At 49.4% G+C, this 27,970-nt stretch overlaps 1 protein-coding gene across 3 annotated transcripts in view; it reads right to left on the bottom strand.

Annotated features, from left to right (window-relative positions):
• Window positions 1-27,490, bottom strand: part of LOC119953863 (arginyl-tRNA--protein transferase 1-like) — an 80,323-nt gene extending 52,833 nt beyond the window's left edge. For 2 of the 3 annotated variants that reach the window (XM_038778458.1, XM_038778459.1), the window contains exon 1: window positions 27,201-27,490. In XM_038778458.1, coding sequence (XP_038634386.1) covers window positions 27,201-27,306 — 106 coding nt within the window. In that variant the 5' untranslated portion in view covers window positions 27,307-27,490. The remainder of the gene's footprint in view (window positions 1-27,200) is intronic. The other variant, XM_038778460.1, reaches the window with a different exon arrangement.
• Between the last annotated feature and the right edge of the window lie 480 nt (window positions 27,491-27,970).

Here is a 27,970-nt window from a genome sequence, read left to right as displayed (position 1 = left end):
AGGTACATCAGGCAGAGCTGGCACTTTCAGTCATGCCAAGGACCATCTACAAAGGCATCTTGCTTGGTCCAGAAAAAATTGTACACTAACAAAGGTGATGGCAACATTAATGCATTCATTTTAGTAAAAAAAACCTTACAAGTAATACAAGTGAAGATACTTCACAGGTATATTTACTGAAAAAATATCTATCATCATTTAGTCATTTACTTTCAAAAAAGTTTATAATTTTAGCATGATTTAACAACACAGCACATCTGAGTGCCGTTGATAGGACTTCCACATATTACAATAATGATTATGCTTCTAAAAGTACCTCATTGGCCGTAAGGCATATGGAGATGTCATGAAAAGTCCTCTACAGGTGAAGTCTTTCCCTGTCACACCCTCCAATACACATTTGACAATGGACACGTGTTAGGAGTATTAATGAGCACGAGAGATTGGCTCACGAGCCAACAGTCATCATGTTTTTTTAATCAGCAGTTGTAAGTAGTACCGATTTTATCAAAGTGATCGCTTATTAATGTTGATTCACACAACAGCCTTGGACACCCCTAGACCTGCTCTCTGTCCAGACACCCCCTCTTCTCCCGCCCCACACACCGACCCTCCTTCTCTCCATTGCCGTTTGTACCTTGAACCAAAATAACTTCTTGTGTTGTTAGCTATAAAACAGTATAAACGCGCAGACTCCGCACACAACTGTCATAAACCAAACTACCTCAAAGGCACTTTCATCATGCTGCTGTGATTTTGGACTAATTTAATTCATTTATATTCTCACCGAGTAACATCACCCACGTTATGAGTTGGATTTAATGCAGCCCACTTAACCACCCCGTGTCAGTCACCTGGTGATGAGAGAATTTCCCAGGTTAAGTCGGCGGGGAGGGGGCAGGGTTTACCCGGAAACACACAAGCTTTCCGGCACCCTTGAAAGGCCACCTAGGAAACCATTCAGGGTGACTAGCAGCCTACCAGAGGGGTTATTTTTTGTTGGGTACCCTGTGCCCAATCAATTGACCTGGCCTCGGGCAGTGAAGGGGTCACTCAAAACCACCCCCTGCCCTCGCCTCCAACATCCCTTGCACCCACAACCCCATTACATTACTCAAACCCCTGCCCTCTCTCTTAAATTTGATCTAGGCTCTCACAGCGTTGCGCGGACTCTGGTGGGTGCATTCCTGGCAGCATTGACTACCCCCACTGGTGGCGATGATTATCTGCCCGTTGAGCAGGCCCTCAGCAGGTAAAGTTTCCGTCACCGGGAACTTCAATTGTGGGGGAGGCCTGAACTTCCATCATTAGGTCAGAGTGGGGGTGTTTGCCATTTGACTGCACCATTTGCGACTCCTCAGACACTGAAGCAGTCCATGTCTATATGCAGCAAGACCTGGCCAATATCCATGCTTGGGTTGAAGTGGCAACTTACATTCATGCCACACAAGTGCCAGGAGATGACCATCTCCTGTAAGAGGAGCTCTAACTATCGTCTCTTAACATTCAAATGCATTACCATCACTGAATCCCCACAATCAACATCTTGGGGTTTACCATTGATCCGAAACAGAACTGGACTAGCCATATTAATACTGTGGCGAAAGGGCAGGTCAAAAATTAGGAATTCAACTGTGAGTAACTCACCTCCTGACCCCACAAAGCCTGTCCCCATCTACAAGTCAGGAGTGTAATGGAATATTCTCCACTTGCCTGGATGAGTGCAGCTCCAACAACACTCAAGAAGCTCGACACCATCCAGGACAAAACAGCCCCCTTGATTGCTCCTCCTCCCACAAACATTCAAACCCTCCCCCACTGCCGAACAGTGGCAACCGTGTGTACCATCTACAAGGTGCACTGCAGGAACTCACCAAGGTTCCTTAGACAGCATCTTCCAAACCCACGACCACTACAATCTCGAAGAACAAGAGCAGCAGGTACCTGGGATCCCCTCCACCTGGAGGTTCCCCTCCAAATCACACACTACCCTGACTTTGACATATATCGGCATTCCTTCACCGTCACTTGGGCAAAATCCTGGAACTCCCTCCCCAACAGCACTACTCAAGGACTGCAGCGGTTCAAGGCGGCATCTCACCACCAGCTTCTGAAGGGCAACCAGGGGTGGGCAATAAATGCTGGCCGAACCTGCAACGCCCACATCCCGTAAATTAATTTTTTTTTTAATTCTCCCATCGGTTGTCTGACCGACGGGCAAGACCTCTGTCTGCCCACAAAATCCAGCCCTTTATTCCTAATTGCCACCCTTTCCCTCACTTCCAATTTCTCCTGCTGCAGCTCTCTCATGTTTACATTCTGTTGAGTAATTGCTTGCCCTCCCCTTTGAGTCAGCAGGTTGTGTGTTCGAGGCCTGCTTCAGGCCTTGACCACAATCTTGGCTGATAGTGCAGAGTAATGAACCATCTTCAGATATGATGGTAAATAAAGTGAGGCCCCATTTGAGCTCTCATAAAACATCCCATGGCACTCTTTGAAGAAGAGCAAGAGAGTTCTACCAATGTTCCTATCAACCAACAGTTTATTGAGCATTAATCACATTCCTGCTTTTAGAACTTTGGTTTATGCAGTTTGATTGGCACATTTTCTATTTTACAAGTTACATTTCACAAATACTTTATTGGCTGTAAACTGCTTTGTGAAATTGTGAAAGCTGCTCGATAAATGGAACTTGTTTCTTGCACATACACAGATGCTTCAACGGAAAGGTACTGAAAAGTGAGGGGTAGCTGAGTCCAAGAGATTCGAGCAGACAGTGGTTTGAGCAGAGGCTGCTCGAGCAGAGGCTGGTTTAGCACACTGGGCTAAGGCACTGGCTTTTAAAGCAGACCAAGGCAGGCCAAGCAGCACGGTTCAATTCCCGTACCAGCCTCCCCGAACAGGCGCCGGAATGTGGCGACTAGGGGCTTTTCACAGTAACTTCATTGAAGCCTACTCGTGACAATAAGCGATTTTCATTTCATTTCATTTCAATGTCCTTAAGGTGTGAATGAAAGAAATCAAATACCACAGAACAATCATTTGGGTTTGGTAAATATGACCACAGATTATTTCACAAAGCGATAATGATTCATTTGTGCAAGACAATAATTTGGCCACAATCGGAGCATTGTATACAGAGCTGAATGCCCCATTAGAGAAAGAACAAAAACCACAGAGAATATCCCGACGGCCCCGGAGAGATACTCGGAGTCCGGTAGTAATAGCTTTATTGAGAATTTGGAGGCAGTTTCAACAACATTTCGGGTTGGGGGCAGGGTCAAGGGAAACGCCGATTCGGGGGAACCATAGATTTAAGCCAGGGAAGTGGGATGGAAATTTTCGGAGAAGGGAGGAGAAAGGAATTAGGACACTAAAACATTTGTTTCTTGGGGTCGTTTTGCGGGATCGAAGAAGCTGGGAGCGAAGTATGGGCTGGAGCAGGGGGAAATATTTAGATACAGGTTCGAGACTTTGCCAGAAAGGAGATACAGAGCTTCCCAGTCGAGCTGGCTTCCACGTTGCTGGAGGAGGTGCAGACGACAAGGGAACTGGAGAAGGGGGCAGTATCAGCGGTTTACGGGGCTATTTTGGAGGAGGAGAAGGTGCCGCTAGAAGGGATCAAGGCACAGTGGGAGGAAGAGTTGGGAGAGAATATGGAGGACGGGTTCTGGTGTGAGGTGCTCCGGAGGGTGAACGCCTCCACCTCATGCGCGAGGTTGGGGCTGATACAGCTGAAGGTGGTACACAGAGCACACCTCACGAGGGCGAGGATGAGTCGATTCTTTGAGGGGGTAGAAGATGTGTGTGAACATTGTGGGGGGGGCCCGCAAATCACATTCACATGTTATGGTCCTGTCGAAAGCTGGAGGATTACTGGAAGGAGGTTTTTAGGGTAATCTCTAAAGTGGTGCACGTGAAAATGGACCTGGGTCCACGGGAGGCCATATTCGAGGTGTTGGACCAGCCGGGGTTGGAAACGGGTGCGGGGGCAGATGTTATAGCCTTCGCCTCGTTGATCGCCCGAAGGCGGATCCTGTTAGGGTGGAGATCAACCTCTCCACCCTGTGCCCTGGCGTGGCGGGGGGACCTGCTGGAATTACTGACGCTTGAAAAGGTCAAATTTGAACTGAGGGGAAGGATGGAGGGGTTCTACAATTCATGGGCATTATTCATTATGCACTTTCGAGAATTGGATCACATCGAACATTGGAGAAGGGGGTGCTAGGAGTGTTGGGGGCGGGGGGGGGGGGGGGGGGGGAAGAGGGACTGTATGTGTTAATGGTGACTATGGGTGATTCCTGATTCGTTATTGTCCTTTGTTTGTGTTCACATGCAGGTTAATGTCTGGGGTTTAGTGGGAGGATGGAATCGTTGTTATTGATATGGGGATTGACATTACTGATTATTGTTTATTGTTAGGTGTAAATTTGGGAGAAAATGTGAAAAAGGAGAATAAAAAAATATTTTAAAAAACCTATAGAGAATGGACAGCATAAATTCACACAAATGATACAGGGAATGGAATGCTACAATTAGAAGAGATAACTTGACATTCATTGGCTTCAATTACTTTCATAAACATTCAATCCCTACACCACCGGTGCACACAACTGTCATAAACCAAGCTACTTCAAAGGCACTTTTAAGATGCCGCTGTGATTTTTGGACTGGTAGCGATTTAATCCATTTATATTCTCACCTGGCACCTAAGCCCACCCACATTACAAGCTGGATTTAATGTAGGTCCACTCAACACATAAGGGAGGCCCCGTATCAGTCGCCTGGTGATGGGTGAACCTCCCCAGATTATGCCGGAGGGCAGGAAGGGTTGATGTAGGATTCCTGGCCCCTGGGCAGCGAGATGACAATTAAGCTAATTAATAAGCAAATTGACATTTGTTATCCTTGAGGTCATGACAGCCTCAGGGATTTAACAGGAACCACACAAGCTTTCTCACACCCTTGAAAGGTCACCCAGGAAACTGTCAGGTTGACCAGCAGCCTACCAAAGGGGCCCCACGTTGTCAAATATTCTGTGTCCGATCAAGTGACCAGGCCTCGGGTAGGGAGGGGTGGATGGCAGCCGTGTACAAGATGAACTGCAGGAGCTCACCAAGGCTCCTTGGGCAGCACCCTTCTAACCCATCTGGAAGGACAAGGGCAGCAGATACAAGGGAACACCACCACCTGGAAGTTCCCCTCCAAGTCACCCACCATCCTGTTTTGGAAATATATCGCCAAAAGTAATGAACGCAAAGTTAATTCTGCTATTAACACATACTCTCGGCCAATGCATTGTTTCTTTACTGCAACCATTGCCTTTTGTTCCACGACATTGTCATTTGAACTCCCCTGTCCTTTACCCTATCACAGACCTTCCCCCAATATAAGCCATCACATTTCCACCTCCCTTCACTTCCAAAGAGTCACGTTCAAGGTGAAATATTAACTCGGTCGCTCTCTCTCCACAGGTGCTGCCAGTCCTATTAAGTTCTTCCAGCATTTTCTGCTTTTATTTCAGATTCCCCACATCCGCGGTATTTTACTTTTATGCAAGACAAAGAGGAGGAGATTTAATAAGAGGCTTATAAAAGGATAAAGACTTTTGATTGGTGATAGGCAAAAATAGTTCCTCTAGTTGGAAATAGTTCCTCTAGTTGGACAAAGAGTTCCCCTAGTTAGAAAGTCAGTGGCGAGAGGTCCTCAATATTAAATGGACATAAGAAGGAGAATGAACTACCAGAATATAATTGTATAAAATAGTTTGTTACAAGGATTAGCTAAAGCAGCATATTTTAAAGGAATAATCAACAAACATTTGAAAGGGAGACAAGATACAAAGAGCAACGGGGCAAGGATTTGGCAGCATGGTGGTGCAGTTGTTAGCACTGCTGCCTCATCGCACCAGGGACCCAGGTTCGATTCCAACCTTGGGTGACTGTAGAGTTTGCACTTTCTCCCTGTGACTGGGTGCTCCGGTTTCTTCCCACTGTCCAAAAATGTGCAGGTTAGGTGGATTGGCCATGATACATTGCCCCTTATGCCCAAAGGTTAGGTGGGGTTTGGAGAGTTCTGGGCGGGTGAATGGACCTAGGTAGGGTGTTCTTTTGGATGGTCGGTGCAGACTCAATGGGCTGAATGGCCTCCTTCTGCACGGTAGCGATTCTAGAATTCTATGAATGGCCTCCTTCTGCACTGTAGTGATTCTATAGATGGGATAGCGGCAATTACTAGTGGATTCCACTATTAAACTTCTGGTACAGATTTGATGGGGTGAATAGTCTGATGCTGTAATGTCCTATTTAGAGTCAGTATTTAAGGGATGTTAATCCTTCTAATGACATAGCTCATTGGTATTCATTAGAACATTAATGCATTAAATACATGTCATCATTAATAGTCTTTCACATGAAATCCTGAGAAACAGGATTAAATGTTGATATTCAAACTGGACATACACTCTCCCAGAGGTGACACAGAGCGAATGGCAGCTATTCCCCCAGAGAATGATCTTAGCAACCAGTGGTTCTCAGATTCACCCACAGCACTTCACTTTCCAAATGTGTCAAACATTTCTCACCTCTTTGAATCAGAAGGTGGTGGGTTCAGGTGGCAGCTCGAGGACTGGAACACAAAAGTCAAGGCTGACATACCAGCGTCTTACCGAAGGAGTGTTGCACGGGCGGAGGTGCCATCTTTTGATTACCCGTTCAAACAAGGCCCTAACCTGCCCCATCAGGTGGACATAAGCTTACACATCACATATTTCAAAGAAGATTTGGGAAGTTATCGCTGGTATCCTGATCAATATTTATCCCTTAACGAACATCATAAGAACAGAATTTCTGATCATCATGTTGTTGCTGTTTGTGGGAGCGTGGAGTAAATTGGCTGCAACATTTCCGATGTGGCAACAGTGACTAATAATAATAATAATTTTTATTATTGTCACAAGTAGGCTTGCATTAACACTGCAATGACGTTACTGTGAAAATCCCCTAGTCGCCACATTCCGGCGCCTGTTCGGGTACACAGAGAAATAATTCAGAATGTCCAATTCACCTCGCAAGCACGTTTTTCAGGACTGCTGAGAGAAAACCGGAGCATCCGGAGGAAACCCGCGCAGACACGGGGAAAACGTGTAGATTCCGCACAGACAGTGACCCAAGCTGGAATCGAATCTGGGACCCTGGAGCTGTGAAGTACTTCATTAGCTGTGAAGCACTTTGGGACATCCCGTTGCCTGTGGCCTCCACTGGGCAGTCCCCTGCTCTTAGGCCTGCATTGGACCCCCAGTGACCTCTAGCCCCACCTCCACCTACTAGCCCTTTCCACCGATGCTCCGGTGCCTGCTCGGAGTTCCGTTCTGAGGCTTTCTCTTCCCATCATTCTGCTGTTCATTCTCGTCCAATCAGACGTTTGACAAGCAGTTCTGCAGAATTTCTCCAAACGTACCTGTCTTGCCACAGACCTCGAGAGGCTCTGATGCCAGATGAAATACAAGCCTCGCTTTCTCTCTCCGATTGACGAAGCAAACCAAGTCAGCAAAGCTACAGCTGAAAAGAAGCTGGACAACATTCTAGCTAAAAACTGCAGGATGCTGAGATCTCGAGGCCAACTATTCCACTGCTGAAGTCAGCACTACTGGAATCACGAACCTCAACGACTAAAACATTCCACCATCTTCTATTTACAGACAAGTGAAGGACTGATTCGTATATCTTTTTTGAACTCAATTCTCATTTCTAATCTGTGTGAATGTACATGCAACCTTATTGCAACCCACCGCGGGGGTTGAATAAAGGAGATAAGCCAGTTCATCCCTCCTCACACAAGGGCATAACAATTTTGGGGAACGCAGAATTGAACAAATTGAGGGATCTCATCCGGGGACCAGTTGTAACAATACATATCTGTGAAAACCCAAGGACAAATATCATCCACAGGGTGTGAGCATCTGCTTCCCAGCTGTTCCCAACTAATTTGGGAATTAAGTTGATCCTGGTCCTCAGTGAGGCTGCAGTTTTTTGTCAGATGTTGGCGGAATGTGAAACTGCCATCTAAAACCACCTCAAGGCATTTTGGGAAGTCCCGATAACAGTGTTCTGTACCGCAGACCCATGGCTCAAACGCTCGCAATATTTGAGTTTCCACAGCACAGTCCTCAAGTAAGAACTTAAGAAACAGGAGCAGGAGTAGGTCATACTGCCCGCCGAGCCTGCTCTGCCATTCAATGTGGCTGAGGCTTGGCTTCAACTCCACTCTCCCGTTTGCTCCCCATATCCCTCGATTTTCACAGAATTTTTCCATCTCATCCTCAAATGTACTCAACATTGGATCATCCACAACCCGCTGTGGTAAGAGGATTCCCGAGATTCACAGCCCTTTTGAGTGAAGGAATTTCTCCTCCTCCTTGTCCTAAATTATTGAACCCATATTCTGAGACTGTACCCCATGTTCTAGATTAGGGGTGCTCATCTATAGATGCCAATAAGACATTCAATGTTCAGTCTGGTTAACATCTTTATTCTGTACAATTCAAGATTTCAATTTCCATCCAATTATTATAATCCCAGTGTGCTGTGTCACCACGAGAATATATCCAGCAATTACTGCATTGTCATCCTATTATTTCTGAATTCCAAGATCCCACACAGATCAGCATTCAAGGAAAGTATTAAGAGAAACTGCTTTGCTCCTTTTCTGACTGCAGACATACATTGTATTGAGGCCATTCACCAGAGAAATGGACCAAACTCAGTCACGGCTCTGGCATTTGCCAAATGTAGCAAATCTGCATGTTTAGACGACATCTTCCCAGTATTCTTGAAGAACCTGGTCAAAATGCCTGAAACTGGCTGCCATGCTTCTGTACCAGTACTCAAACCTCTGATCAAATGTCCCAAGTTATGACAACATGCAATTGCCACCCTGAAATCGGGGAAAGCTGCCAATGAACAAACCATCGGCCAATATTAATGCTGTGTGATACATACAAGTTCCTGGAAAGGATGTTATTCTAAAAACTTGTGCTGGTTAGTGAGTTTAGACCTGACTGAAGCAGCTGGGGCCAGGCAAATATAATCCACATCGAAGTTGGTTATCTGCATACATTCAATGTAGCTGAGACATTTATGGACATGTCTGCAGTGTATGATTCAGAATGCGGGGAATGTCTAATATAGTATGCTGCAAATCAACATGGCAGCCATGAAGAGCCATGGTCACCCCACCACCATCTACAGGTACATCTCATGGACCAACCCTTGTAATAGTCATCAAAGCCAAAACCTTCACAAATCAAATGTACATTTTCTAGACACTTAATGTGGAATTAAATAGGGGTAAAGCTATTTTAGATCTAATATTGCGCAATGAGAGCATTTAATTGACCTACAAAAAAGTATAGCACGTCCAATTTTGTTCCTGTAATAAATTCCAAGCAAGTGTGGACAAAAGGTGGCCGCAAGGTGCTTTCCACATCTTTGCCAATGTCCTGATAAAGATCCCAAAGCACTATTTGAAGAGGAGCAAAGAGCCCTCCCGAATGCATTCGTCATTATGCCTACATGGGTGAAAAGGAACGTTGGAATAAGGGCGGCACCACTGCCTCACAGCACCAGGGACCTAGGTTCAATTCCAACCTTGGGGGACTGCCTGTGTGGAGGTTGCACGTTCTCCCAGTGTCTGTGTGGGTTTCCTCTGGGTGCTCCAGTTTCCCCCCACATGTGCAGGTTAGGTGGATGGGCCATGTTAAATTGTCCCTTAGTATCCAAAGGTTAGGCGGGGTTATGGGTTTGCCGGGAGTGGGCCGAGGTGGGGTGGTCTTTCTGATGGTTGGTGCAGACTCAATGGGCCAAATGGCCTCCTTCTGCACTGTAGGGATTCTAAGTCACTCAGCCTTCTCAAGTCTGTCCTACCAATCAGTTAGATCATGGCTGAACTCTACCTTAATTCCATTTTCTCCCCATTTCTTGACACTCTTACCAAACAACGAGCTATCAGGGCGGCACAGCGGCACAGTGGTTAGCACTGCTGCTTCACAGCGCGAAGAACCCAGGTTCGATCCCAGCCCCGGGTTACTGTCTATGTGGAGTTTGCACATTCTCCCAGTGTCTGCATGGATCACACCCATACATCCCAAAGATGTGCAGGGTAGGTGGATTGGCCATATCTATTTATTAAAACAGTAAAAAAAAATAGAGAAAGGCCAATCGGTACAAACACTAATTTTGTGTTGGAGAAACAGGGTACCCTCCCCTCAGTACCAACATATGGGGAGTGGGGGGCTGAATACTCTGATTATTAAAACAGTTCACTACACAGTTGTACTAAAAAAAACAGACGGTACAAGCACTAAACATTGCACTGGAGAGACCAGATACCCTGGCCTCTTTACCAACCCTGGCCTCTGTACCAACAGAAGGGAGAGTAAGGGAGGTGGGGAGAGAGGGGAAAGGAGGGTGGTGGGGAGGGAGGGAGTCAGGGTGTAAGTGGATGGGGGAAGGGGGGTGGCAATAGGGCACTGCCTGAACTATTCTTCTACAGAGGTGGAAAAACAAAAGATCCTTCAATTCTAACGTGCCAGATTCCGGGAGTCCTCCAGAGGGGGTGAGGCACGAGTCAGTGTCAGGCATGAGTGAGCCCTGCACCCCACTGCAGAGAGCCTCATGTGCACCCTCTGCTCCTGACACTGGGCGAGTGACAGCCTTCGGACAGTCGCCCTCTGGGCCCAAATCCTCCACCACACATTGGCCATATCTTTTTATATCTTGCTAAATTGCCCCTTAATTGGGAACAAAATAATTGGACACTCTAAATATATTTTTTAAAAACAAGCTATAATTTCAGTCTTAAATTTTTCAATTGATCCAACATACAGTCTTTTGCAGAGTGTGTCCTAGATTTTCACTGCTGAGAGCACACAAGAGTGCCTTTTGATTTTATTTCTGAATGACCTGGTTTTATTTTTAAAGAATTTTTAAGAATTGTCTCTCTTCCTTCTGGATTCCCCTAGCAGATGCAATTCTTTCTCTGTATCTGCACAAACTCACCTCCTTCAACAAGCATCTCAAAAGACCAATTAACAAGACAAACTAGTTGTGTGTGTGTGTGTGTGTGTATTTGCATTCACACTTCTAATTAGAAACTAGGAACCACAGAGGAATCTGCTAGAGTAACTTTCCCTCCTCCTTGTAGGCAAATACCCATTAAACCATCCCTCCCAGCTGCAATCGAGGGTGGGGCAGGATGCTCCCATGGTCCGAGAACAAAAGGCTTGCTTCCAAACAGCGGTTTTCGGAACCACAGGATGCCCAAAGGGCTTTGCAGCCAATGACGCAACAATCATTAGAACATAGAACATAGAACAGTACAGCACAGAACAGGCCCTTCGGCCCTCGATGTTGTGCCGAGCAATGATCACCCTACTTAAACCCACGTAACCCGTAACCCAATAATCCCCCATTAACCTTACACTACGGGCAATTTAGCATGGCCAATCCACCTAACCCGCACATCTTTGGACTGTGGGAGGAAACCGGAGCACCCGGAGGAAACCCACGCACACACGGGGAGGACGTACAGACTCCACACAGACAGTGACCCAGCCGGGAATCGAACCTGGGACCCTGGAGCTGTGAAGCATTGATGCTAACCACCGTGCTACCGTGAGGCAGGAAATGCAGCAGCCAATTTGTGCACATCAAGCTCCCACAACAGGAATGTGACCTGTTCACCTGCTTTTGCTATGTTCATTGATGAAAAATATTGGTGAGGGGACCAGGCTGCTCTTCTTTGTCGACACATCTGACAGTGCAGCACTCTCTCAGTATGGTACTCAAAATGTCAGCCTCAATTTTTGTGCAAGTGGGTCTTGAACAATCAAGCCTTTGTACATTAGGTGAGGTTTTAACTCATTCAGTTCCCGCTTACCTTCAGGGTTAAAATCGGGCCCATTGGTGGTATAATGGGGTGGGCACAGAAGACAATGCTCTTCCGCTCATAGTTATCATTATTGAATACAATGGTTGAGGTATTGAAGAATCAGAGGAAGGTATTAAATACGATATTGGAACATCCCGGAAGATAAACATTACCATGTGCTGGCAGCTACACATTTTAACCAGTGACATTTCCGGCATAGGTGGGCCACCTATCCCAGGCAGACAGGACATCCAATGACGTGATCAGAGCCACAGTATGGCTTGAGATTGCATCGCCAAGCCCACCAACAAAACCTGGCAGGACGCAGTGACCTGCCTCAGTGTTAAATGAAGTGGGCCTCAATCTCAATTCGCCCTGGGGAAATTTCTGACTGCCCGAAATGTGCCCAGATTTAAAATGGGGGCTTCTCTGATGGCCAGAGGCTGAGAGCTTGGAGCTGGGCGTTTGAACCATTCAACCATGACCTTCAACGGCAAGTGCATGTGTGGACGCAAATATGTATCTGTGCCTTGTTCGACGGATGGAAAGCATCAGGGGTGGGATTCTCTCAGCCCACGCCAGGCGGGAGAATCAGGAGAGCGGAGAACCGGCGCCAACTCTGCATGGCCCCAACACCCCCCCCCCCCCCCCCCCCCCAGCGATTCTCCGCCCGGGATGGGCCGAATAAAAAATCCGAGTCCCGCCCGCGCCGTCCACGTGTGCTCTTAACCGGCGGGACCTCGGCGCGCATCCTTCCGGGGGCGGCTTGGTGCGGGGGGGGGGGGGGGCTCCGCTGTGGCCTGGCCCACGATTGGCGCCTACCGATTGGGTGGGCTGGCCTATCGGGCTGGGGGCCTCTTTTGCTCCGCGCTGGCCCCGAAGCAACAGGGTGTAGGGCTGCAGGGGCCGGCATGGAGAAGGAAGTCACCTCGCATGTGTGCATTCGCCCCAGTCGCATGCGTGCATGCGCAGACCCATGGCGCCCATTTGACGCCGGTATAGGCAGCTGGAGCGGCGTGGGTCACTCCAGTGCCGTGCTGGCCTCCTGAGGAGCTCGGAATCGCTGCTCCTGGGGACCTCTTGATGTCGACGTGAAAAGCGACGCCGTTTACGATGGCGTCAACACTTAGCCTCAGGATCAGAGAATCCCGCCCCAGGTTTTTATTTATTCATTCATGGGATGGGGCCATCATTTGAAAAGCCTATATTTATTGGCCATCCTTAACTACCCTCAAATAGGCGATGGTGAGCTGCCCGCTGGAACTGTGGCAGTCCATGTGGTGATGGTAATGGTACTCCCAAAATGTTATTAGAGGGAGTTTCAGGATTGTGATTGATCAAAAGTGATATACTTCCAAGTCAGGATGGTGCATGATTTGGACAGGGGTTTGATGTTCCCATGCACCTGCTTCCCCTGCCCTTCTAAATGGCAGAGGTAGTGAGTTTGGAGGGTGCCATTGAGGAAATCTCAAGTTGCTGCATTGCATCTCCAAGTTAGTTTGCACTGATTCCACAGTGTGCTGGTGTGGAGGGTTGCTCATCCAGCAGGCTGTTTTTGCTCTGGGTGTGTTCAGCTTCTTAGGCAAATAAAAAATATTCCATCACACTCCCGACCTATCTTGTAAATGTTGGAAAAGGCTTTCAAGAGTCAGGAGGTGACTCACTCACACAGAATACCTACACTCTGGACTTGTTGGAGCCATGATATAGGTTTGGCAAATTCAGTAATATTCCTGGTCAGTGGTGACCCTCACGATATCTATGATGCAGGGTTTGACAAAGTGCCGTTGAGCATCACAGGTTAAGCTCACTTTTATTAGAGATTATTTTGTTCTGTTAATTGTCCCGAATATTGCCCAGGCCTTGTTGCCTGTGAATACAAACTGCTTCAGTATCTGAGGAGTCACAAATGGAACTGAACATTGTGCAATCGTCGGCAAACATCCACATATGCGATCTTATGATGGAGGAGAGGTCATTGATGAAGCATTTGAAGATGGTTGGACCTAGGACACTACCCGAGGGAACTTCTGCACGGATACCCTGGGGCTGATTGGCTGGCAACAAGCACAAACATCTTCCTTTGTCCTGGATATGACTCCAACCCCATGGAGCATTCCCCATCCCCCTTCACTACCGATTTCCGTGGGCTTCAATTTCATGAGACTCTTTGGTGCTGGACTTTGCTGAATGAATCCCTTGAGGTCAAGAGCATTCGCACTACCCTCTGCAATTCAGCTCTTTTGTCTATATTTGGACCAAGGTTATATTGAGACGAGTGACTCTGGCAGAACACAAACTAAGGGCAGAATTCTATATGTCTCGGGCAGGATAAAATAGCATGTGATGACGTCAGCCACCCAGCCAGAGGTCATCTCGCACTCACCCGATATCGCGGTGGCAGTGCCCCCGCCGACAGTTAATGAGCCAATTGAGGGGATTATCTGCCCTGTTGCCCAGTGTATTAGACTGCCTGTGCATTTTTTATGTTGTCGCATGGGCTGAATGGTCAGGCGGGCAATCCGTTTTCCAACTATTCTCCATCACCGGCGCCTGTACTAGAGGAGGGGCCTCAATCTGAAAGCCCCTTCAGATTTGGTCCTCTTCAGGAGCTGGGAGGTCTACCCCCCCCCCCTTCCCGGCCTCCTCCCTAATGTCACGATTGCCCCAACCTCCCGACCCCACAGGGCATCTTTAATCAGCCCCCTGAGCGTGCCCCCCACTCCCTTTTGCATGAAGTGGAGGGAAGAAAACTACCAGGATAATGAAAATCTATTCGCACTCAGTGGGGCTAGGCCATAATGTGGGTGAGAATGTCAACCCCAAACAAATAATTGAAATCCAGAGTTCATCTTTCTTTTTTTGTTGCCTCTTTTGTATCTACCATTGAAATGGAGAGGAAAAGGTGTGGCGTCCTATTGAATCAGGCCTCTCCACCCACAATTTACAGATAGATTCACCTTCTCCTACCAGGCAGCCACATGATACAATGACAATGGAGCCGTTGACTAAACATAGCAATCAATCTCACAGGAGTCCCAGAGAGGAAGCGAGGAAAACTCTTACTGTTGACAGCATTGGGTTCCTCCAAATCATTTTACACTTATTGTAGTATAAATAGTTAAACACGGAATATGTAAATACACAGCGTCACCAGTGGCATAAGATCACATGAAAATGAGCAAGAGAAAGAGAGAAAGAGTTCTATGTAGAGCCTCATTTCAAGTCTGTATTGCACCTAGCTAGCACAATGATCAATAAAAAGTACAGTTTACCAACAGTCTTGCCTCCTGCATTGTCCGTAACCCCAGACCTACAGCTACCACATCTATGACCCACCACTACAGCAACAAGAACACATGGTGGCAGCAAAAAAGTACAATGAAAGGAGGGATGATTGAAAAGCCTCAATCACGATTGATAGAAGCAGCAAGAGAAAAGACTGCAGGAGAAGGACAGTAAGAGAAAATTTTCAACCAAACTCCAGAAAAGGCAACAATAAAAAGAAAACATGGCAAAAGAAAAATCCTACTTTTACCAGTGCTTTGATCACGTGGAAAGCCAGGATCAAACCAAGAAGTGACAGAGCTGGCATCACAGGTTTTCCAGATACAGAACAGTCCTGGGACCAGCAGAGCAGATTGGCGCAAGCAGCAGGTCAGTACATTAATCTACACCATGGGCGGCAGTGCAGATGACAGGGCAAAAATGAAGACACAGCAATGAAGAGGTTGTCAAAACCTATCTAAGCTTGAATTTACTTTTCAGAAAAACAGTTTAATAGACGCACCCAAAGACCAGGATAGAACATATATTCCTTTATATACCAGTTACATTGATTAATTAAAAATTGCGCATATTGAGCCCTGAAAGACTAATTCATTTAGGACTATTGTTGTTGGGGGGGGGGGGGGGGACACTATCAGATTATTTTTCAGTGGAGTAAAAACTTGATCTTAACTAAAGCTGTAACGAGGCAGGCAGAAGAGAAAGCAAAACAACATTTTTATTCAAGGCAAAAAGGAAATCTTGTGGAAGAAAAAAAACTAGCTGATCCAGTCCGGTTCATAGCACAAAGAAATTGTAGTGCACCCAATACCAAACAGAGAACAAGAGAACAGGGTGCAGTAGTCACTGTCATTCAGTGCTCTGCAATTGCAGGAAAAAGCTGCATTGGTGCAAAGAATATCTTGCAAAAATGCAGAGTGCCATTCCTGCAAGGGAGATCATATTAAATCAGCAAATAGCTTTTACCCAAACAGTGAAAGGAGATACAGACAAGGTCCATTCAGGAAATTGAAAACATTCAAAAGTTGAAGAGAAAGAAACAGAAGTACCAATATTCGGAGAAATTACAGCATTAAATGCGAACTGCTGGAGTACAGATATTCCGGTCAAAGGACATAAGTAAGCATAAAATTAGACACTGGAGCAGGAGTTTGAATTCAGATACAAGTGGTGAAAACCCATACTCCCTCCAGCCATTGACCAAAAGGCTGCACGGCTCAGGGGTCATTCACTGAAAATCAAGGGACAGTTAACTGCTAAACTCCAGCACAAAGGAAGAGGAATCATAGAATCCTTTTAATGCGATCCACAAACCAAACCATTTACAACAAAGGTTTGCAACTCCTCTTTGAAGGAGGTGCTTTGGAAAATCTTGTGGAAACCAGGCAGAAGATTTCCCTGGACCAGCAGGTGAAGGGTCCAGATGAACATGTACAAGGCAAAATAGCAAACAACACGTGCACTGTCATGCCATTCCTGTTGGAAGACCAGAACATAACGTGGGTGAGAATGTCAACCCCTAACAAATAATTGAAATCCAGAGATCACTTTTCTTATTTGTACAATTCATTGGCTGTTAAATTCTACCAGTAACACACGAGGCTAAACAAAATACAACAAGCACAGAAAATAATTCGAGAATACTGCAAAAAAGAAAAATGGCATAAATATGTTGCAAACTATCTCAAACAATACTTGGAGCAATGCAGACATCTCCGTATTGTGGGCGCCTTATTAATCTGATAAAATATGATTTCTAAGAATGCATTAGAGATTCCCAAGCATTACAAAGGTGATGTGGAAGCGGTGAAATTCAGTTTGCTGGCCAGGATTTGCAAAAATCACTGCAGGACATGATTTTGAGCTGGATCATCTGTGCAATCCATCACAAAGGGCAAAAAAGAACTACTGATGGCATCCTCATTCCCATTCAAACCCTGGGGGCATCTCAGAATAGACCTCTTTGAGTTAAAGGGGAAGCCATTCCTCATTACTGTTAACTGTTACCCTGGATGGGACTTCCGGTGGTGGCAATGAGCAGTTAAGCCGCACATTCGGCGGCTCCCGCGGAGAATGGACTTTGGGGCTTTTTTCAGGGCCCCCAACGGAGCTGTAGCGGAAAATCCCAACGGGGGAAGAGGACAGGGGTCGACCCCAACGGTCCCATGGTCCGGACCAGGAGTGGGGCAGAGAAAAAACCAGAGAAAGCACTTCTGAAAAAACGGGGGCAGGAAGATAAAACGGCAGCCGGCGGAGGCCTCGAGGAGCTGAGGAAGTGGGCCCAGGAGCAGCAGGCGATTCTGCTGCGCTGCTTCCAGGAGCTGAGGTTGGAGCTGCTGGAGTCCATCAAGGTAACCAACAGGGAACTGATGGAGACCCAGACAGCCCAGGGGGCTGCGATCCGGGAGCTGCAGCAGCAGGCCTTCGAAAGGGAGGACGAGGTCGTGGCCGTGGCGGGGAAGGTGGAGATGCACGAGGCGCTCCATAAAAGATGGCAGGAGCGGTTCGAAGAGCTGGACAACCGGTCGAGGAGGAAGAATTTGCGGATCCTGGGCCTCACGGAGGGGCTGGAGGGGTCGGACCTAGCGGCCTATGTGGTGATTATGTTAAACTCACTGATGGGGGCTGGGTCCTTCCAGGGGCCCCTGGAGTTAGAGGGGGCCCTCAGAATTCTGGCTAGGGGGTCCAAGCCGAACCAGCCGCCGCGGGCGGTGTTGGTGAGGTTTCATCGGTTCGTGGATCGTGAGTGTGTGCTCCGGTGGGCCAAGAAGGAGCGGAGCAGCAAGTGGGAGAACATGGAGGTGCGGATCTTCCAGGACTGGAGTGCGGAGGTGGCGAGGCGGAGGGCCGGGTTTAACCGGACGAAGGCGGTGCTCCACAGACGGAGTGTGAAGTTCGGCATGTTGCAGCCGGCGCATCTGTGGGTCACCTAAAAGGATCGGCACCATTATTTTGAGTCCCCGGAGGAGGCGTGGGCCTTTGTGCAAGCCGAGAAATTGGACTCAAACTGAGGTCTAGGATGGGGGATGTTGTATAATACTGTATTTGTATTTGCTTGGTTTAGTGTAAGAAGTGGGTTGGCCTTAGGGTGGGTGGGGTGATGTCGTACTGTTTTTTCGATATGGGTTTTTAAGCAGGGGTCTGGTGGACGGGTTCGGGCAGAGGGGTAAACGGGGAGTTCGGGGAGCTGGTGGGGGGGACTGACAATGGGAGTGGCCCTGGAGGAGGCGGGGCCCGGCAGGGCGAAAGCGTGGGCTTTCTGCGGGTTTCCCGCGCTGTGAGGTGGTGGGGGCGGGGCCGGGGCTGAGAAGCACGGGTCGTTGCTGGCTGTTTTCTTTTCCCGCGCAAGAGCAGGGGGAAGGTGGACCCGTTGATGGGCACAATGGAGGAGGGGCAGTCCCACGTGGGGAGGAGCCGAAGGTAGGGCGGGAGTCGCCGGGATCAGCAGAAGTTAGCTGGCTCACAGGAGTGCTGTGGAGGGAGGGGCGCGGCTAGAAGGGGTCCTAGCCTGGGGAGGGGGGGGGGGTACCGGGTTGCTGCTGAAACGGTCAGGAAGGAGCTGGAGGACGCAGGGGTGCCGGGGGGGGGGGGGGTGGGGGGGGGGAGTTGCCGCTGTGGGAAACTGGCAGAGCGGGGGACGCTGGCTGGGTGTGGGCAAGGGATGGGGTATGGCTAATCGGCAGGGGAGGGGGGCAGGGAGCCCTCGGATCCGGCTGATATTCTGGAATGTGAGGGGACTGAATGGGCCGGTCAAACGGGCCCAGGTGTCTGCGCACTTGAAGGGGCTGAAGGCGGATGTGGCCATGCTCCAGGAGACACACCTGAGAGCGGTGGACCAGGTTCGGCTGAGGAAGGGATGGGTGGGCCAAGTATTCCACTCAGGGCTGGATGAGAAGAGTAAGGGGGTGGCGATCCTGGTGGGGAAGAAGGTGTCGTTTGAGGCGTTAAATGTGGTGGCTGACAGTGGCGGGAGGTACGTGATGGTGAGTGGCAAGCTGCAGGGGGAGCGGGTGGTGTTGGTGAATGTTTATGCCCCAAATTGGGACGATGCGGGGTTTATGCGGCGTATGTTGGGCCGCATTCCGGACCTGGAGGTGGGGGCCTGATCATGGGGGGGGGGGGGGGGGGGGGGGGTACTTCAACACAGTACTGGATCCCCCATTGGATCGATCCAAGTCCCGGATGGGTAGGAGGCCGGCGGCGGCTAAGGTGCTGAGGGGATTCATGGACCAGATTGGGGGGGGGGGGGGGGGGGGGGGGGGGGGACCCTGGAGGTTTGCGAGGCCAAGGGCCAGGGAATACTCGTTTTTCTCCCACGTACTATAAGGCCTACTCGAGGATTGATTTTTTTGTCCTGAGCAGGGGGTTGGTGTCGAGGGTGGAGGATGTGGAATACTCCGCCATTGCCATTTCAGATCATGGCCCGCACTGAATGGACCTCGGGCTGGGGAAGAGAGGGACCAACGTCCGCTCTGGCGCATGGAGGTGGGGCTGTTGGCAGATGAGGAGGTGGCCGAGAGGGTTCGGGGGTGTATCGAGAGGTACCTTGAGGCCAATGATAACGGGGAGGTTCGAGTGGGGACGGTCTGAGAGGCATTGAAGGCGGTGAAGGGGGGGTAATTGATCTCCATCCGAACCCATAGGGAGAGGGGGGAGCAGAGGGAGAGGGAGAAACTGATAGGGGAGATGGTGCTGGTGGATAGGAGATATGCAGAGGCCCCAGAGGAGGGATTGCTGGGGGAGAGGCGTAGCCTTCAGGCCAGATTTTACCTATTGACTACCAGAAAGGTGGAAGCTCAGTGGAGGAAAGCACAGGGGGCGGTGTATGAATACGGGGAGAAGGCGAGCAGGATGCTGGCACACCAGCTCCGAAAGCGGGACGCGGCCAGGGTGATTGGGGGAGTGACGGATAAAGCTGGGAAGGTGGTGCGGAGGGGAGTAGATGTTAATGGGGTCTTCAGAGACTTCTATGGGGAACTGTACCGGTCGGAGCCCCTGGTGGAGGGGGGTGGAATGGGGCGCTTCTTGGACAAGCTGCGATTCCCGAGGGTGGAGGAGGAGCAAGTGGAGGGACTGGGGGCGCCGATCGAGCTGGAGGAGGTGGTCAAAGGGATAGGGAGCATGCAGTCGGGGAAGGCGCCGGGGCCGGACGGGTTTCCGGCGGAATTTTATAAAAGGTATTTGGACCTGTTGGGCCCCCTGTTGGTCCGGACCTTTAACGAGGCAAGGGAGAGGGGGGCTTTGCCCCCAACTATGTCACAGGCGCTGATTTCCTTGATCCTGAAGCGGGACAAGTACCCTCTGCAGTGTGGATCATATAGGCCGATTTCGCTGCTGAACGCCGATGCTAAGCTGCTGGCAAAGATCCTGGCCACTAGAATAGAGGATTGCGTGCCCGGGGTCATTCATGAGGACCAGATGGGGTTTGTGAAGGGAAGGCAGCTGAACGCAAACGTACGAAGGCTCCTCAACGTTATTATGATGCCGGCTGTGGAAGGGGAGGCGGAGATAGTGGTGGCATTAGATGCGGAGAAGGCCTTTGATAGGGTTGAGTGGGAGTATTTGTGGGAGGTGTTGGAGAGGTTTGGGTTTGGGGAGGGGTTTATCCGGTGGGTGAGGCTGCTTTACGAGGTCCCGATGGCGAGTGTGGCCACAAATAGGAGGAGGTCGGAGTACTTCGGATGTACCGGGGGACGAGACGGGGTGCCCCCTGTCCCCCTTGCTCTTCGCGTTGGCAATTGAGCCACTGGCCATGGCATTGAGGGAGTCAGGGAACTGGAGGGGCCTGGTGCGGGGTGGGGAGGAGCATTGAGTGTCGCTGTACACGGATGACCTGTTGCTGTATGTGGCAGACCCAGTGGGGGGGATGCCGGAGGTGATGAGGATTCTCAGTGAATTTGGGGGTTTCTCGGGGTATAAGTTGAACTTGGGCAAGAGTGAGGTGTTTGTGGTACATCCGGGGGATCAAGAGGAGGGGATTGGTAGGCTCCCATTGAAGCAGGCAGGGAAGAGCTTCAGGTACCTAGGGGTCCAGGTGGCAGGGAGCTGGGGGGCCCTGCACAAGCTCAACCTCACAAGGTTGGTGGAGCAGATGGAGGAGGAGTTTAAGAGGTGGGATATGTTACCACTGTCACTGACGGGGAGGGTGCAGTCCGTTAAGATGACGGTGCTCCCGAGGTTTTTGTTCCTGTTCCAGTGCCTTCCCATCCTTATCCCGAAGACCATTTTTAGGAGGGTCAACAGGAGTATCACGGGATTTGTGTGGGCGCATGGGACTCCGAGGGTTAGAAGAGTGTTCCTGGAACGAGGCAGGGATAGGGGGGGGGGGGGGGGGGGGGGGGGGGGCTGGCGTTGCCCAACCTCTGTGGGTACTATTGGGCTGCCAACGCAGCGATGGTGCGTAAGTGGGTAATGGACGAGGAGGGGGCAGCATGGAAGAGGATGGGGGCGGCGTCTTGTGTGGGCACGAGCTTGGAGGCGCTAGTGATGGCGTCGTTGCCGCTCCCTCCAACGAGGTATACCACGAGCCCGGTGGTGGCGGCAATGGAGACGGCACAGGGGAGAAATGGGGGGCTCGATGGAGGCCCCGATATGGGGGAACCACCGGTTTGTCCCAGGGAGCATTGATGGCGGATTTCTGGGCTGGCACAGGGCAGGGGTTAGGAGGTTGAGGGACCTGTTTGTGGAGGGGAGGTTCGCGAGCTTGGGGGAGTTAGAGGGGAAGTTTGGGCTCCCCCCGGGGAACATGTTTCGGTACATGCAGGTTAGGGCGTTTGCCAGGCGGCAGATGGAGGGTTCCCCTTGTTGCCCCCACGTGGGGTACGGGACAGGGTGCTCTCGGGGGTGTGGGTTGGAGGAGGGAGGATTTCGGACATATACCGGGTGATGCAGGAGGTAGACGAGGCCTCGGTGGAGGAACAGAAGGGCAAATGGGAAGAGGAGCTGGGTGAGGAGATTGAGGAGGGAACGTGGGCGGATGCCCTGGAGAGAGTGAATTCCTCCTCTTCCTGTGCGAGGCTTAGCCTCATACAGTTCAAGGTGCTGCATAGGGCCCACATGACTGGGTCGAGGATGAGTAGGTTTTTCGGGGGCGAGGACAGGTGTACTAGGTGTTCGGGGAGCCCAGCGAACCACGCCCATATGCTTTGGGTGTGCCCAGCGTTGTGGGAGCTTTGGAAGGGGGTAGCAAGGACGGTGTCGAGGGTGGTGGGATCCAGGGTCGAGCCAGGCTGGGGACTCGCAATTTTTGGGGTTGCAGTGGAGCCGGGAGTGCAGGAGGCGATAGAGGCCAGTGTTCTGGCCTTTGCGTCCCTAGTAGCCTGGCGGAGGATCTTGCTCCAGTGGAAGGATAATAGCACCACTTACACTGTGGAAGAGTTCCAACTCTTTATCAAATCAAAGGGGATCCAGCACATACGGATGGCCCCCTACCACCCACTTCCAATGGTTGGCTGAAAGAGCAGTCCAAACCCTTAAAGCATCATACAACACGACCCCACGTGTTATCAGCAAGGTTGCTCCAGCCGAGTTATTGATGGATCGATGCCCGAGGACCCAAATTCTTTTTATTAAACAGCATACCAACTATGTATAATCCCAGGTTGTTGGATGGAAACCAGGGAGCAAATAGCAGACACTCTGGGGATTATTTTGCAATCCTCCCTAGATACAGGAGAGGTCCCAGAGGATTGGATCGGCTGGGGTTGTTTTCCTTCGAAAGAGGAGGCACAGGGGTGACCTAATTGAGGTGTATAAAGTTATCAGCTACCTAGAGAGGGTAGACAGGAAAGACTAGTTTTCCCTAGCTGAGGGGTCAATTACCAGGGGGACATAGATTCAAGGCGATTGGTAGAAGGATTAGAGGGGACATGAGGGAAGTCTTTTTCACCCAGAGGGAATTCACTGCCTAAGTTGTTGTCAAAGCTGAAACACTCAATTCATTTAAAACAATACCTGGATCTTTATCTAAAGTGCTTTAATCTGCAAGGCTACAGACCAGGTGCTGGAAAGTGGAATTTAAAAAAGCAGCCAGTTATCTTGTGTTTTGCTGGCGTGGGCACGATGGGCTGAATGGTTTCTTTCTGCACCATAATTATGCTTCTAACATACCATGGAGAAAAAGCCTCATGCTGAGTCTGTATTATACATAGTTAGTGTACTGTTTCATAAAAAGGTTGAGTTTACCACCAGTCTTGCCTCCAGCATTGTCTGCAGGTCCAGGCCAATGACTACCACATCTAAGACCCACAATGATAATAACAGACTTATCACATTTCATGTCTCAAATTACTCCAACACATGCATATAAATGTTGTTTTCTGAATAAAATCCATCTAATTTGAATTGGAATGAAGCAACACTTTCTACTTGAAATCCCCCTACAGAGCCTGTTCTGTGGAATGCTCACGACTATCTGGCCAACACCTCGCATTGCTTAACCCAGCGGATGGGAGTACACACACGCGTACACACACTCACACGCCTAACCATACCAATCTACCCACCTTCCTCTGATACAAATCACAGGGGGCATGGAGAAGCAACCTTAAAGAAAGAGTGTTCAATTCCATTTCCTCTTCATTGCGGCCCATAGTAGATCCACCTTCATGCATCAAGTGAGTTTGCATTAGCACTGAGGCATTCTGCAGACCCCAAGGTCTATGGGGCTTCCTCTGGAGCGGGAGTCTAAAGTAGACCAGGAACTATGCCAAAATATATGTACTGGCCTCTGAGTAGCACAGGAATCTTGAGCCCTGCAGCAAATGCAACAAATATTTTTGTCTCATGACGTGCCTATGAAGCACCTTGGGATGGTGTACCTTCGTGACAAAGGAATCTCACAACCTCACCTAAGAATGGTAGCAGTCATGAACAATATTCCTGCTAATCTGTATGTATGTGCAGCATCACAGCAGCCTGGAAGGAACTGTGCAGGTATGTTCCATGTTCAATACTGCTGCAGAAAAAGATTGGAAGGTACCCTGCTTAGAACAAACTGGTTTGTACAGAAGAACTTTATTTAATTTTTTTTACAGAAAACATGGTCATTGCACATCAATTGGAACAAGGTGCTCTCTCCTATATCACCACTCTGAATCCACCTACACCAGGTAGCAATATTCCTATGCTACAGGTTTTAATTATTACTCCTAGAATGAAGAATCAAACTCTATGGTTACCTCCCAATCCATAATATTGTTCAGTAATGTGGTAACCTTGCAAGGCCTTGTTCTTGGGCCCGATTTAAAACGGAATATTTTAAATTAAAGAATTGGGCATTTTAAATCAAGCCACAGACTCTCCTGTACGCAGCACTATGGGAATTCAAACTGGCCAAGTTTGAATACAGTAACACCAGACAGGCTACCAAGACATGTCCAGATCTGTCCTGTCAATAGGCCATCAAGAGATAATCGACCCGATTGATATCTACTGATCTATTGTTAAATGCCCAGAGCAAGCTAAACTTTCGGGCGCCTAGAATTCCCGGCATCACCTTATTTGGTAAGGGGTACCTGCGGACAACACCACGAGAGATGGACACCTGGGGCGGACCCAGAGTCCCTGTCAATCGGATCATTAGACACCGAAACCCCTAACAGAGAGCCAATGGAAGAAGCAAAAGGGCGCGAAGCCCAGGGGGACAAAAATAGGCACTCAGGACACCTCAGGACTTAAAACTTGAAGTGGGAGGTGACCTTGACCAAACAGGCCAGACCAAAGATGGAAGAGACTACCAGCGAGAACCACCTTCGTGACTACGAACCAGAGGGGCTCACAGGTCAGATCCATGACCTACCAAGCCATCCTTTCGGGTAGTATAAACCAATCTTGGGTATCTCAGGATTATATTTGTGGGTAGTATACGGGCAAATTGTGTGTTAAATAAATATTGTTGAATTTGAATTTGTGTTTGTGGTTTGTTCTCCTTGTTATTCAAGACACCTAAAGTGAACTGGTTGAGGGGGTGGAGGAGAGTTGCATGCAGTGTGGGAGGTGGTTAAGCTAGATAATTGGGTTGTGAATAACAACCATGTCCATATGTTCTGGTCCTGCGCTAAGTTAGAGAGATATTGGGGGTGTTTTTCAGCACCACGTCCGAGGTTCTGCATATGGAATTGGAGCAGAGTCCCCTAGAGACCATATTCGGGATGTCAAATCTGCCAGAGTTGCAGATGGGAGCGGGGCCAGATGTTTTAGCCTTCACCTTGTTGGTCGCTCGGAGGTGGGTTCTATTGGAGTAGAGGTCAACTTCTCCCTCCAATCCCTCGGCGTGGCTGGGGGACCTGTTGGAGTGTCTGTTCTTAGGAAAGGTGAAATTTGCACTGAGAGGGGCAGACGAGGGGTTCCACCAGAGATGGAGGTTGTCCATTTTACGTTTTGGAGACCTGGTTCCTGCAAGGGTGGTGGGGGGGCGTCGTGCCCTGTTGGTGTAAAATGTTAAAATATTGAGTAAAAATATTTATCAAAAGAAAAGCCTCCACAACGAGCGGTTTGCCAGGGAGCTTGGATGGGGGGGGGGGGGGGGGGGGGTTTCGAGTCTGGCAAAGGGCAGAAATTCAGAGGATTGGGGACCTGTTCCTGGAAGGGAGGTTCCCTTGCTTGAGGGCACTGGAGGAGAGTTTGGGTTGGCAAGAGGGAACGACTTCAGATATTTACAGGTGTGGGACTTTCTGACCAGGGGGCCATGCCAATTCATCCATGCGGCCCACTGGAGGTCATTGAGCTTCTTGCAGCACTGGGTGGCAGTCCTCCTTGTGACAATCCCCACCCTGATGGCTGCTGCCACTGCCTCCCAGGTAGCACTGGTTACCCTGTGGTTGACGCTCCGACCCCCTCAGGGGAACACGGTATCCCGTCTAGACTCTACGGCGCCTCTGAATCGTGATGCAGGTCTCCTGGTCGTATGGCAGCTTGCTCTCTGGGGTTTGCTCTGCAGGATTGGTTTTAAGTGTGGCTCCCTCGCGTTAGCGAGGAGCTGCCAGACGCGGTCCAGGTGAATCAATGGGCGAGAATCATCCCGATGTGAAGCCCGAATTGGCGTCAGATACGGGTAAGGTCTCACCGGCTCCACCGTCAGGAAGCAATTCCCACTCGCTGACTACATTTAGAACCTTTTCCGTTAGATCGTGCCCATTAACTCTGTTCCCCACCCCACTCTCTCTCTCTCTCTCTCCACAGACACTGCCAGACCCGCTGAATGTTTACAGCACTTTCTGTTTTCATTTCAGATTTCCAGAATCCGCAGTATTTTAGCTCCCACTCCAAGTGGCTCTCGGAAAAGCTGCAGCTCTTAACCTTGTGGAGTGATGGAAGAAGTAAGAACACTAGAGGAATCCGTCCAAGATACAAAGGCACCGCTTTAAAATAACATTGTCATTTTAACCAGTGGTTGAATCTCCATCAATCTACACCAATATATTGCAGAGACTGAAGGGACTGTGCTGGATGTTTTACTCTCGCGACACAAGAGTGTTCACATAGAAACCTGAGCAAAAATGTTTTAAAAACGAAAGAAAACATGGGAGGTATTTCTAAACCCCCCCAAAAAACTCGGAACGGCGGGAGAAAGCCGCTCATACCCCGAAAAGGAGGCCAAGAGGAGCGAGTTGAGGCAGTGGCAACTTGGCAAGACCAAACCACCCCTGTAATGTAATGGAACGGATTTCACAACAGCAGCAGGAGAGATGTGCAGCTGAAATCAACAGGTCTGGTAACTGACACGCTAGCATGATATTGACAGAAAAACTTTACAAGGGGATATCAACGCCAGCAAATGAGGGCAGGTTAAATAATCTTTCACTTTCAGTTACTGAGATAGTGTTCAGATAACTTGATACTTACTATGTTACAATGTATCAGATACAATTCATGTAACAATTTCTCATCAACTAATGCCTGTAACTCCTACATTGTCTCATTAATCTCTCCTGTTCACCCGATCTTTCATTTGCCCCCCTCCCTCCAAAATAAAATCATCTCACCCTTAGCGCAGAAGGAATCCTTCCCGCAGTAGCCGCAACTCCACGCCTCTACGGAGGGACGGAGGTCCCCCGCCCGGGGGCTTTGCCCAGTGTTGCTGGTTCCCATGGCCGTGAGGGAGGGGGGGTTAATTCCCAATCACCCCATCCGCTTTCTCCCCGGGCAGGAGCCGGATACGCACACACTCACTCACTCATAGACGAGGCAAGAGCCAGCCCAGTTCCTTACTTCCTCATCCGCCTGACTGACGCTCCAGAGCCGTCAGCGAGCCAGCCACAAACTTCCCCCATTCCAGGTCCACGAAGGACGCCCCAAAAAAATGTAAATTTCCCGATGCACTTCTGAACGAACAACTTTAATTTGTATAGCGCCCTTCAGGTGTCATGGTGAGGCACAGCGAAGTAATCAGACAAACCGTGACACAGATTAAGACAGAAAACTTGGCCAAAGAGGCGTGTTTTACAGACTAACTTAAAGGAGAGGTGGAGACGTTTATAGGGAGGGGACTTGCACAGTAAGCCAAGACTCAAGAAAAGGAGGTGGTTAACATCTGCGACCATATTGAACAGGCCTCGCGTGCCAAGGTAGATCGTGGCAAGTAAATGAGGCCATGTTCTTTTGGGAATTGGGCCGACTGATCCCTCGTCCCCTTCACAGGTCAGATGTCCTGAAGGTGCTGGGGATAATATTTGGAGGGACCAAGGCAGTAGAAACTGGAAGAAGTGTGTAGGTGTGATGAACAAAAAACTGGGCCTGTGGGAGCGATGCTCAC

This window comes from Scyliorhinus canicula, chromosome 19 (assembly GCF_902713615.1).
Source record: "Scyliorhinus canicula chromosome 19, sScyCan1.1, whole genome shotgun sequence".
Taxonomy (NCBI): domain Eukaryota; kingdom Metazoa; phylum Chordata; class Chondrichthyes; order Carcharhiniformes; family Scyliorhinidae; genus Scyliorhinus; species Scyliorhinus canicula.
Note: the sequence above shows the minus strand (reverse complement) of the source record. Positions and strands in the feature narration are given on the sequence as shown.